General features: G+C 33.7%; 1 protein-coding gene across 1 annotated transcript; it reads left to right on the forward strand.

Annotated features, from left to right (window-relative positions):
- The first annotated feature begins 2489 nt into the window (after window positions 1-2489).
- Window positions 2490-3992, forward strand: LOC107572978 (GTPase IMAP family member 8-like). Its single transcript, XM_016259417.1, has 2 exons — window positions 2490-3231; window positions 3445-3992. The coding sequence occupies exons 1-2, from the start codon at window positions 2496-2498 to the stop codon at window positions 3990-3992; spliced, it is 1284 nt and encodes a 427-aa protein (XP_016114903.1). The 5' UTR covers window positions 2490-2495.
- The last annotated feature ends 8257 nt before the right edge of the window (window positions 3993-12249 follow it).

Genomic DNA, 12249 nt, shown 5'->3' on the forward strand with positions numbered 1-12249 from the left:
GTAAAATATGAAATTATTATTAATTGCATAAAATATTAACGTTAGATTGTGTGATTCAATGTCTAGTAGGGATATGTGTCATCTGCTGACCAAAGCTGCATTTATTTGATCAAAAATACAGTAAAAACAGTGAAATATTTATATGCTTTCTATGTGAGTATCTGTTAAGCTGTAATGTATTCCTGTGATGCGCAGCTGTATTTTCAGCATCATTACTCCAGTCTTCAGTGTCACATGATCTTCAGAAATCAGTATAATATGCCATTTTAATTAATTTTATTTAATGTCTATATAGTTTTTATTATAATTTGATAAATAATTAAAAATTTTCAATAGTTTGCATTTTTACATTTTCATTTCAGTTTAAGTGATTGTATTGTGTGTTTTTGCAATTTGTATTAGTTTTTTTAAAAATATGTTTTATTTTTTACTTCAGTTTTAGTTTGTTATTTTAGTACTTTAAATGACATTCATGCTCAATTTCCCTCTGTATTTTACATTGTTTACCTCATACACTGTAAACAAATTATCTTAAGTTTAATGGTAAAATGCTGGTAAGAAAGTGTTCACATCTATTTTTACAAAGCTCATTGGTTTGAAAAGCGAGGTGTGCTGTGATTGGCCAGCTATCCTGTGCGTTGTGATTGGCCGAATACCCAAGAGAATCATTATTTTAGAGATGACAGGCTCCTCTTCACGTCTTTTAAGTTTAGTTAAATGACTGCCAAAATTCGTCGCACATTTAACCTACTTCATGTTTAAGAAGCTCCCAATTGAGGCCATATATATTTTCCTTTTGATCTTTGATCCTCAAAAATAAAATATTTTTTTCTCAATTGGTCATACTTAAGCAAAGAAGAGTTGAGCTTCCAATAAGAGGTTCTAGGTCTTGAAGAAGAGAAACCTGAAGACAGAGGGGACTGGATAAGAGTTGCCTTATGATCCGTCATAGGGGAAGGTAGAATACTAACAGAAACATTAAAAACATTAAATAGTCTATACGGGACTGTCTAGAACAACTTTGGTTGCTCCAAGTATAGGATTTAATATTGGGAAATGTCTCCCTCCAAATATCAATAACATCAAATTTATCCATATATATATATATTTTAATTTAGAATTAGTAGAGAAAGACTGTTTAGGTGGCAGTCTATCAAGGATATTATTAGGCACAATATTAAAGTCCCCACCAATGAAAACAAAAGCATTTGGGTATGCATTGACACAACAGAATTTCCCTAGCAACGGAGTGGGACTCTTGAAAACAACTATTATGTGTTTGAGAAGTTTGAGAATTAAAATAATTGTGGGCATATCTTCAGCAAATCAATAGAGAAACTAAAAGCTCTCAGGAAGACTTTAGTCACGTGATCGTGGTGTGAATGAAAGGATGTGACTGGTTTAAGGTTTAAGCAGGAGCTGCAGCACTTTGACTCTGTGCAGCTCAGAGAGAAGACGGAGGAGAAACACCAGAGACGGCAATAACAATGACTTCAACATTTACAGGTCTGTGAAGAAAATCTTATTAAAAAATGTAAATGTAATTATTAAATTTGATTAATGTAAATAGAATAATAAAACTGATCATTTAAAGTGATAAAGTTTTATTATTTTAGTCAGTGTGCAAGTTTGAGCCTTTGAATTTAAAACAATAAAATTGTATTATGCATTTTTGAATATCAACCAATATTTGTTTAATAACTGTTTCACTTCAACAATAATCTTTGAATATTACTAGAGTACAAAAAATGTTTAGTTGTTTTTGCACTAAAGTATCATCAACTGTAATTAGTCTATATAATGCTTTATATCTTTTAAGTATAAATGTTTATATGTCAGTGATAATGTTGCATACACATGGCAACAGTACATATATGCAAAAGGATAGAGAGTCATGCAAAATAAAGTAAATGAGTGGGAGTCATGTAACAGAAGAAACAGCTTAAAGGGCCATTCATGTGCCCATTATATAGAGTTTAAAAAGAAGACCCCCCCCCCCCCCCCCCAAAAAAAAAAAAAAAAAAAAAAAAAAAAAAAAAAAAAAAAAAAAAAAAAAAAAAAAACAGGGAAGAGTCGTCCACTGTGAATGTTTTGTTTATCCTCTCTGTCTCTCTCTCTCTCTCACTCACTCTCTCTCCCATGATAAATGACACACTTTCTTTGGGCTGACTTTTCACAGCACTGGAATCTCTCAAAGCCGTTAGTCTCTGACAGTTTGTTTCCTCCTCCCCCCCCCCCCCAAAAAAAAAAAAATAAAATAAAATAAAATAATTTGTCATTAAAACATTCTAGAGACTTGCACCCAACATGTCCCATAACTTTTCATGCCAATAATTTTGTTAACAGTAGTATTTCTGCTTTAAATTTAAGATGATCACTGGAATGTTCTTAATCCAAATGTACCTTTTCATTGAATTCACAGAACTGTATGAATGTATATTTGTGTTACATATTAAGACTTTTTTTTAAATTTATTTGTAGGGTCTGATCTGAGGATGGTTCTTCTGGGTAAAACTGGATCAGGAAAAAGTGCAACAGGAAACACCATCCTGGGCAGAAAGGCTTTTGAAGTTGTTGATTTCATGAAATCAGCCAATAAACTCTGTGAGAAACAGGGAGGAGTGGTGGATGGAAAACACGTCTCTATAATTGACACTCCAGGACTGTTTAACACAGCTATGGATAAACAACGAGTGAAGACTGAAATAGAAAGGTGTGTAGAGATGTCCTCTCCTGGTCCTCATGTGTTTCTGCTGGTGCTAAAGCTGGGTGTGAGATTCACAGAAGAAGAGAGAGAAGCAGTGAAATGGATTCAGGAGAACTTTGGAGAAGAAGCTTTGCGCCGTACCATCATTCTGTTCACTCACGCTGATCTGCTGAAGGGAAAACCTCTGGACGAGTACATTGAGAAAAGCAAATATTTACTGAAAATTGTTGACAACTGTGGTGGCAGATATCACTCATTCAACAATGAAGACAAAAACCATCAAGATCAGGTCACAGAACTGCTGAAGAAGATCAACTCAATGATGAAGAAAAATGAAATGATGCATTACACTTTTGAGATGTTTAAAACCACTCAGATGAAGAAGGAAGGAAAATGGGCAAAGATTGAATGGACAGTTGCAGTGCTAGGGATTGGATTTCTAGGAACAGTGACAATAGCAGGCATGATAATGGCTGGCAGAACAGCTGCAGAAAGTGCAAAAGCGACTACAGAAGCAACAAAAGAAGCTGTAGATAAAGTTTTAGCTGCTATAGAAAAAGCTATAGAAACTACAGGAGAAGCAGTTACAAAAAAAGCAGAAGCAGCTGTAGAAAAAGCAGCAGAAGAAGCTGCAGAAAGTGCAATAATGACTACAAAAGAAGTAGGAGTACAATCTGTAGAAAAGCTTTTATCTGCTATAGAAAAAACAGTAGAAACTACAGGAGTAGCAGTTTCAAAAAAAGCAGTAGCAGCTGTAGAACAAGTAGTAAAAACGGCAGGAGAAACAGTTTCAAAAAAAGCAGTAGCAGCTGTAGAACTAGCAGTAAAAACGGCAGGAGATGCAGTTACAAAAAGAGCAGCAACAACTGTAGAAAAAGCAGTAGAAACGGCAGCAGAAGCAGTTAGAAAAGAAGTTACAGCAACTGTAGAAAAAGCAGTAAAAACTTCAGGAGAAGCGGTTACAAAAAAAGCAATAGAAACTGTAGAAAAAACAGTAGAAATTGCCGGGGAAGCAGTTACAAAAAAAGCAGCAGAAACGGTAGAAAAAGCAGTAGAAACAGCAGGAGAAGCAGTTGCAAACACAGCAGTAGCAGCTGTAGAAAGTGCAGCAGCGACAGCAAAAGGAGTAGTTACAGGTCTGGCAGCAGTAGCAGCAGCAGCAGCAGCCAGATCTGCAGCAGCTGCAGGGAAACTGGCCTCATCAGGAAGAGTAGCTGCAGTAGCTGCTTTAGCAGCAGCATTTGGAGGAGCAGCTGTTACACTAATATCAGCACTGAAACGGTAACACTACATCCAACTCGAAGTTTTAGATTTGTATTGGTCTTATTTGAATGGGATTTTCACACTGAACACAAAGTTATTTATTTATGGCTTATAATATGGAATCAAAATTCAAGTGCATAAATAATTCTTCAATTGATTTATTTGAAAAAGTTCATGCACTCAACCTGAATTCAAAAAAATTTCCCAGCACAACTGAAGTTGAAGCAATGAACATGTTAAAACATTCAAGTCTTTTATTCTTCATTTGTAAAGATGGCACAAAGTTTAAGCCTTTGAACCTTCGGGGCTGTAAATTTACTTTACTGTAAATGGACTGTAATATTTTGTTTTGTTTTCCTAACATTTTTGGAGCTCCAACTCCACCTTTATTAAATGAAAATAATAGTTTTGTTTGAAGTCACTATTTTGATGAATAGCATGTGCTTTAGTTTGGCTCTTGATGCTTGAGTCTTTCACTGGCTGCTAACAGTGCACTTAGAAAACACATATGTTGTGGCAAAGAAAGCCAAAGTCAGATGAGCAAACACTTCTCTCTATAATGGGGAAAATCAGCATTAACCAGAGCTAAACCTCAGAAACAATTTATGACAGAAATAAAGTCAGAGTTGTTTAATCCTCCTCTGCCGAGATCTTCAGAGATTTAATGGGTTTTATTTGCAGTTGATATGTTTCAATGGCTGACATCAGATCACTTATTTTTGCAGTAAATTATTAACTGGAACATGACTGAAACATTTGAAATAAAATAATTATTTACAATTGAAATAGAAGAACTATCAAAATAAAATAATTATTTATTTGGTTGAACTAAGAAAATAAGTCAAGGTTAAATGCACATGAACTTCGGTACTGAAAAGTTTACCATATGTTCATGAAGTTATTCCAAATAAACTTCAAATAACATGAAAATTTGTCAAATTGAAAAAACTTAATATTAATATACTTAATATATAATAAAACTTTTTCTCCCTTTTTTATAGTGATGCGTAAATGGCTTACTAAACAGGGATGCGTATCCCAAAAGCAACTATGGTCACAAGTTGCGTCATTACAAATGGAGTTCAATGAAATTAACGACCATAGATAGTGAACAATGCTTGGAAATGCACCCCTGATTAGTTACTGTGGTGGTAGATGTCACTGAATACTTAAGGATGGTTTAATTGTTCATTTTTGTTTGTGCAAACAAAATAAAAACAATGCCTTTTTTCGGTTGCCTTATTCCGTATTCTGTGAGTCAACAATCAGGTGAGGGGTGTTGTAGTGTATTTACACACTGACAAAAATCACACCAAGTTCATACATAATTAGAGTGAACATGGGTGCAATTATCAGATCTAGTTTCCATAATATAAATCAAATCATATTAAATATTATTGAAATGTATTCAAAAACACTGGGTTTTAAAGCAGATTAGGATGTGGGAGTACAAAGAAATGACAATATTTGTGACAATAATTGTGATTATTCAAAAAAGTTCTGCTGGCTTGCCAAACAAAGCTCATACTGAATAAATTCTTACATTCGTGATATACATAATTTCTCAACTTCTACAGCTCGGTTAGCATCTTAACTATACTGATGCATTTTTGATGTAAAAGTTTGTGAATTTATTAACTTATCATTATTATTATTATTATTATTATTATCATTTTAGTGCTGTCAAACGATTCATCGCAATTATTCGCATCCAAAATAAAAGTTTTTGTTTACATAATATATGTGTGTCCACTGTGTATATTTATTATGTATATATAAATGCAAACACATGCATGTATATATTTAAGAAATATATGTTATGTTTATACATTAAATATATTTATATATAATATAAAATATAATAATATAAATATATATACATTTTCAAAATATATACGGTATGTGTGTGTTTTATATATACATAATAAATAAACAGAGTACACACACATATTATGTAAACAAAAACGTTTATTTTGGATGCGATTCATCGTGATTAATCGTTTGACAGCACTATTATTATTATCTTTTACAATGTGAAACTAAATGTAATTTTACCAGTTCTTTACCATGCAAAATTACATTCAGAACAAATATATATTTGTAAATTTCTCTGATATCTGTAAATAATTTGTTAATAAATACAGACATAACAGTTGTTAAATTGTGTTAAACCCACAAGTATTTAGGAACAAATAATAAAAAGTTGTTTATATTGAATACAGATAATAAAGGTAGTAAAGAAGAGGTTTTGTTATTGTTTTTTTGCCCTTTGTTTCATGTGAAGTCTGCATCTCCCCTTTGTTCAGTGCACACACCAGCAATCAGTGTTACACTGATGAATATAGCACATCAATGATACTGTTAGCTTTAGAGGCAGTCATTATCAAAAAGTATATGAAGAGTTTATTTGCAAAAAAACAGATAACTCCGTTTTGTTACATTTTCAAAAATCATGTTTTTTATTATGTGATCATGTTTTTAATGTGTTTTATTGTGTTAGTTAGCTGTATTGTTAGTTATTTTTTAACCTAATCAAAATAATTAGATTTTGATTGAGATTAATTGGAATGCACAATGAAAAAACATGACTTCTGAGAATTGTTAAAGTTGGGTTTGTTTTAGCAAATGAACGCCTCATATATAAACAAATGTACACAGTAAATTCCCGAGTGTTAAATTAACACTGCTCGGAGCATATATGGTCCCACTCTAAAAGAGTGTTAAAGTAACACTGAAGCAGTGTTAAAGTTAATGAGATAATTAAGTGAGTAATTAAATGATGATTGTGCATTAGTGATGAACACCTGCTGTTATTGAGAATTACAGAGGATCAGATGTTGATGTTTTATTGGCCCAAACTAACTCTTGACCCTTGACTTCTTGTCTTAGATCTGTCTTTGAAGTAATGCATGAGGTGTTGGAAAGCAGTGAGACAAGTGCTTTGTCGTGGAGAGCTGTTAGCTGTTATCAAATGATGAAAAAATTATCAGGGTTCAACCTGTTCAAATCCAAACTAGCTATTTTAAATGTTAAGATTTTGTATAATCAACGTTGGTAAACAACAGCATGCAATGTAAGTGTTATTCTAATAGTTGTATCTAACTGATGTTGAGACTATATTACGCATTTAATAAGTTGAATACAAATGTAATGAAGACACACACAGACATCAAGAACCAGCATATGAATCTCAACAATGGTGACAATCAACAAAATTTTTCATGCTGCAATGCATGCTGGGTAACACCATAGTAAAAACTCCCATCATGCAATGCAATATGAATAATTATTGTCACCACTGTTGAGGATCATATGATAAGTGTTCATGTCTAAAAGCCTGAGCAATTTAGTTCCTCTTTTTTTTAATATTTAAGCATCATGGTAGCATTTTTTTAATATGACTTTTTTTCTGTTCTGTAACAGCTGAATGTGTTTGTCTATAAACCAATAACAGACACCTTCACAATATTCACTCAAGTGAGCTAAAAGCAGAACATGTAAACTGCTTCCTCAAGCTTTTGAGTTGGCAATGCACAAATGTTTGTTGTAAAGCAATATTGTAATTGCTTAAAAGCAAATAACTTTTTATTATTTTTAAAAGGGTCAAGAGCCCAACTAAAGCAAACACTGATCTTCATGATGGTGCCATCATTTTAACCAATAAAACATCAACATCTGATCCTCTGTAATTCTCAATAACAGCAGGTGTTCATCACTAATGCACAATCACTAATAGCTACTGGTTTATACAGTATCTCTCTTCTCATTCTTTCATGTTTGGAGCCCCAAAGGAAACCGAACAAGACTTTTTTTAACTGATCTTATAAAATTGACTGGTGCCGGCAAGGTTACAGCTAGGAAGGTAAGGGAAGCCAAAATTTCAGCATTTATTACTAGCACTTTCCCTCTCAAAGTAAGGTCTCGATCCTCCCACTGTTTTACTTTCCATTTAATTTAATCTAGTCTCTGATCCCAATTCATTTTCTCCATATTGTTACCAATCGAAAGTCCTAAAATCTTAATAAATTCTACCTGATCTTTAAAGCCTAATTTTAATTTAGGTTCTTTCCAAAAGGAATACAGAATTTCAGTTTTTTTTCTATTAATTTTCGCACCGGTAGCTAGAGTAAACTTTTCACAGATTTGCAAAGTTTTCTTAATAGAATTATTATCAATAAGAAAGAGGGTAAGATCATCCATATAAAGTGAGACCTTAGCCTCTCTACCTAAGCTACCCGGAATCGGAAACCCTTTAATTTCTGGGTTTTGCCTGAGCGCGTAAGCTAATGGCTCCACCGCTAAAATAAATAGCAGTGGGGACAAGCTACAACCTTGTCGTATGCGCGAGCGAATCTCAAACGAGTCTGACAAATGGTTATTTACCAATACCTTACTTTGGCAGTCTGTATAAAGGAGCTTAATCCATGAGCATATAGAGGGTCCAAAACCTAAATGCTCACATAGTCTATATAAATAGCAATGATCTATACTGTCAAAGGCTTTTTCGAGATCTAGTCCTAAAATCGCCAAAGACAGTTTACGGTCATGTGCAAACAAATAACTATCTCTGGCTAATGCCAAATTATCTTGTAAGGAGTGCCCCTTAATACCACATGTTTGATCGCTACCAATAAGCTTAGGCATAATAGGCTGAAACTTAAAGAAAAGAGCTTTAGACAATATTTTAGCATCTACCCCTAACAAAGTCAAGGGATGCCAATTTTTCAGATCTGGTTTGTCTCCTTTTTTAAACATCAATGAGATGACTCCTATTAAAGAAGATGGGAGTTTTCCTATGCGTAGACTCTCCATGAACATCGTTAGCAATTGATCTTTTAAATCTTCCCAAAAGGTTATATAAAATTCCTTAGGTAGACCATCCGCTCCTGGGCATTTATTATTACTCATGCTCTTTACTGCTGTAGTTAAGTCGTCTACGCAGAGGTTAATCTCCTCCATTCTAAAATCTCCTCGAATATTATTTCCAACCTTAGAGAGAAAGGTCATCATATCCTCTTCTATATTTTTTAGATCTATACAAGTTCTCATAAAACGAATGAACATGGGATACTATGTTATGGGTTCCTGTTATTATTTGGTCATCTTGGATTTTTAAAGAGTCCAAACTTGGGGCACCGAGGAGTTTCCTAAAAAAATATCTGGTGCATTTTTCATTAGATTTCATATGCTGAACTCTACTCCTTATAATGTAGCTCTTACTCTTATAAGCCATTATTTTAGCCATTTCTCTCTTAAGTTTTGCAATATCTTCGACTACATCAAATCCAAAATGAGACATGGAATATAAGATTTGCAAATCTCTGACACTTTTTAAGATGGAAATTGCTTTTCGACGTAGCTTTCTTACTTTCCTGTATAAAAAAACCTCCTTATTCTAGTTTTAAGATCTTCCCACCAATCTCCCACAGAACTATACAATTCTTGCAAAGATTTCCACTGATTAAGTTTTTCTCTTAATTTTGATACTACTTTAGGATCTTTCAACAAGTTTATATTTAATTTCCATAATCCAGGTCCTCTCGTACTACTTCCATTTATCTTTACTACACAATCTACTTTAGCATGATCGGAAAAAAACACCGGTTTCAAGGAAGATTCCATTACCTCAATTGTAGGTGAGGAAAATACGAAATCAATACAAGAAAAGGAGGAACCATTAGACCAAGTAAAATCTGGAATATTAGGGTTCTGCGATCTAAAAATATATGTAAGTTTAAAGGCCTTAATAATATTCGTAAGATCTATTGAACTAGAATCAAGTTTTATTGTTGTTATTGATTTCCGATCTTCTTTAGCTATTATACAATTAAAATCGCCTCCCATAATTACTTCCCGCCCACAAATTAATATTGAAGCTATTTCTTTCAAGCCATTATTTTAGCCATTTCTCTCTTAAGTTTTGCAATATCTTCGACTACATCAAATCCAAAATGAGACATGGAATATAAGATTTGCAAATCTCTGACACTTTTTAAGATGGAAATTGCTTTTCGACGTAGCTTTCTTACTTTCCTGTATAAAGAACCTCCTTATTCTAGTTTTAAGATCTTCCCACCAATCTCCCACAGAACTATACAATTCTTGCAAAGATTTCCACTGATTAAGTTTTTCTCTTAATTTTGATACTACTTTAGGATCTTTCAACAAGTTTATATTTAATTTCCATAATCCAGGTCCTCTCGTACTACTTCCATTTATCTTTACTACACAATCTACTTTAGCATGATCGGAAAACAACACCGGTTTCAAGGAAGATTCCATTACCTCAATTGTAGGTGAGGAAAATACGAAATCAATACAAGAAAAGGAGGAACCATTAGACCAAGTAAAATCTGGAATATTAGGGTTCTGCGATCTAAAAATATATGTAAGTTTAAAGGCCTTAATAATATTCGTAAGATCTATTGAACTAGAATCAAGTTTTATTGTCGTTATTGATTTCCGAACTTCTTTAGCTATTAAACAATTAAAATCGCCTCCCATAATTACTTCCCGCCCACAAATTAATATTGAAGCTATTTCTTTCATAATTTCCTTCCGCTCTTGTAAATCTGGAGGGCAATATATGTTAATTATATGAAAAGCTATACCATTTAATTTCACATCCACATACAAAAGCCTCCCACTAACAACTTCCTGAACTTGTTGAATCAGAAAATACCAACCTCTAAAGAGAATGACTACCCCAGCTGACTTACTTTTAATTTATAAAGCCAGCTTATAGCTGTTCACTGTTCAACACCTCATGCACTGCTACAAAGAGGATTGAGGCAAGGGTCAATAGCCCAACTAAAGCAAACACTGATCTCCATGATGGTGACATCATTTTAACCAATAAAACATCAACATCTGATCCTCTGTAATTCTCAATAACAGCAGGTGTTCATCACTAATGCACAATCATCATTTAATTACTCACTTAATTATCTCATTAACTTTAACTCTTTGAGGACTTGGGATCTGGTTCAGCTCAGCTACCAAGTCTGACCTCAGAAGACTTCAGAGGGTAGTCCGGACTGCTGAGCGAATCATTGGTACAACCCTCCCTTCTCTCCAAGAACTGTACTCGTCCAGAGTGAGCAAAAGGGCTGGCAGAATCACTCTGGACCCCTCACATCCAGCACACTCCCTCTTTGAACTGTTGCCATCTGGTCGACGCTACAGAGCTCTGAGCACCAGAACGACCAGACACAGGAACAGTTTCTTCCCTCAGGCAATCCATCTCATGAACACTTGACAATAACTGTGGAACACACACTATTTATTCACTCATACACTTATTTATCTAACACTCATACTCAGTCTACACCTCAAATTTGCGTATAATATTCACTACCTGTACATACAAAAACTGTCTATTGTAATATACCTGCACATACAACTGTCAATTTATGTTTTATTCCTTATTTACTTTTTTTTATTATCTGTGTTTTTGTTCTGTCACTGTCATTCTGTTACACTGTGGAAGCTTCTGTCACAAAAACAAATTCCTCGTATGTGTAAACATACTTAGCAATAAAGCTCATTCTGATTCTGCTTTTTAACTGCCTTGTTTTGTGACGTTCAAAACTCACACAAATTATCAGAATATTTTGTCACCATTGCTGAGATTCACATGCAGATTCTTCATGTCTATGAATGCCAAAATTAAACCTCTTTATGAACAGTATTTATAAGAGTCATTTAAGAAGGATATTCTCACATTGGTATTTTGTTTAACTGCAATGCTATAAACATTTTAAAATCGCTACAGATTTAGATAAATTTCAGTCAGAAACTCAGACACATGACATGATATTATCATAAGTTCTATGTCCTCAGATATGTGTTTAACACACACAATTGTGCCAACCAAAAAGAAACTTAAATTTAAAGGGTCAAGAGGCAACTAAAGCAACCACTATTCACAAAAATGGTAAGTTGAAAAAAACAACAACTAAACATTAATTCTCAATAAAGAACTTCTGTTTTAGATAGTCTAACTGGTTAGTAATGCAGGAAGCTGGTGATGCTGTTTGTAGAGTTGTTCAATCATCTTCTGCTGAGATCTTGAGACATTTACCCCCGGGTTCACAGACAAGGCTTAAGCCTAGTCCTAGACTAAAATGTAAATCTGAGCTTCTTTCAACTGAAAGAAACTTGCACTGATTGATCTTAAAACATGTCAGTGCCTTTGTTTTGTCTTAAGATGCACACCAGTAATGCTTTTTTCTAAGGCATGTTTATAAAAATTTCGTAAATGTCCTAATTGAACTATG

This window comes from Sinocyclocheilus grahami, unplaced genomic scaffold (genome assembly GCF_001515645.1).
Source record: "Sinocyclocheilus grahami isolate Dianchi unplaced genomic scaffold, SAMN03320097.WGS_v1.1 scaffold1843.1, whole genome shotgun sequence".
In the NCBI taxonomy this organism is placed as follows: Eukaryota; Metazoa; Chordata; class Actinopteri; order Cypriniformes; family Cyprinidae; genus Sinocyclocheilus; species Sinocyclocheilus grahami.

Excerpts from the sequence above, each read along its gene's own strand:
- LOC107572978 (XM_016259417.1), top strand. The coding sequence starts at position 2,496 with ATGGTTCTTCTGGGTAAAACTGGATCAGGAAAAAGTGCAACAGGAAAC. Across the intron at positions 3,232-3,444 it reads GACTACAGAAGCAACAAAAG|AAAAAGCAGTAGCAGCTGTA; the intron begins AAGCTGTAGATA and ends TAGCAGTTTCAA.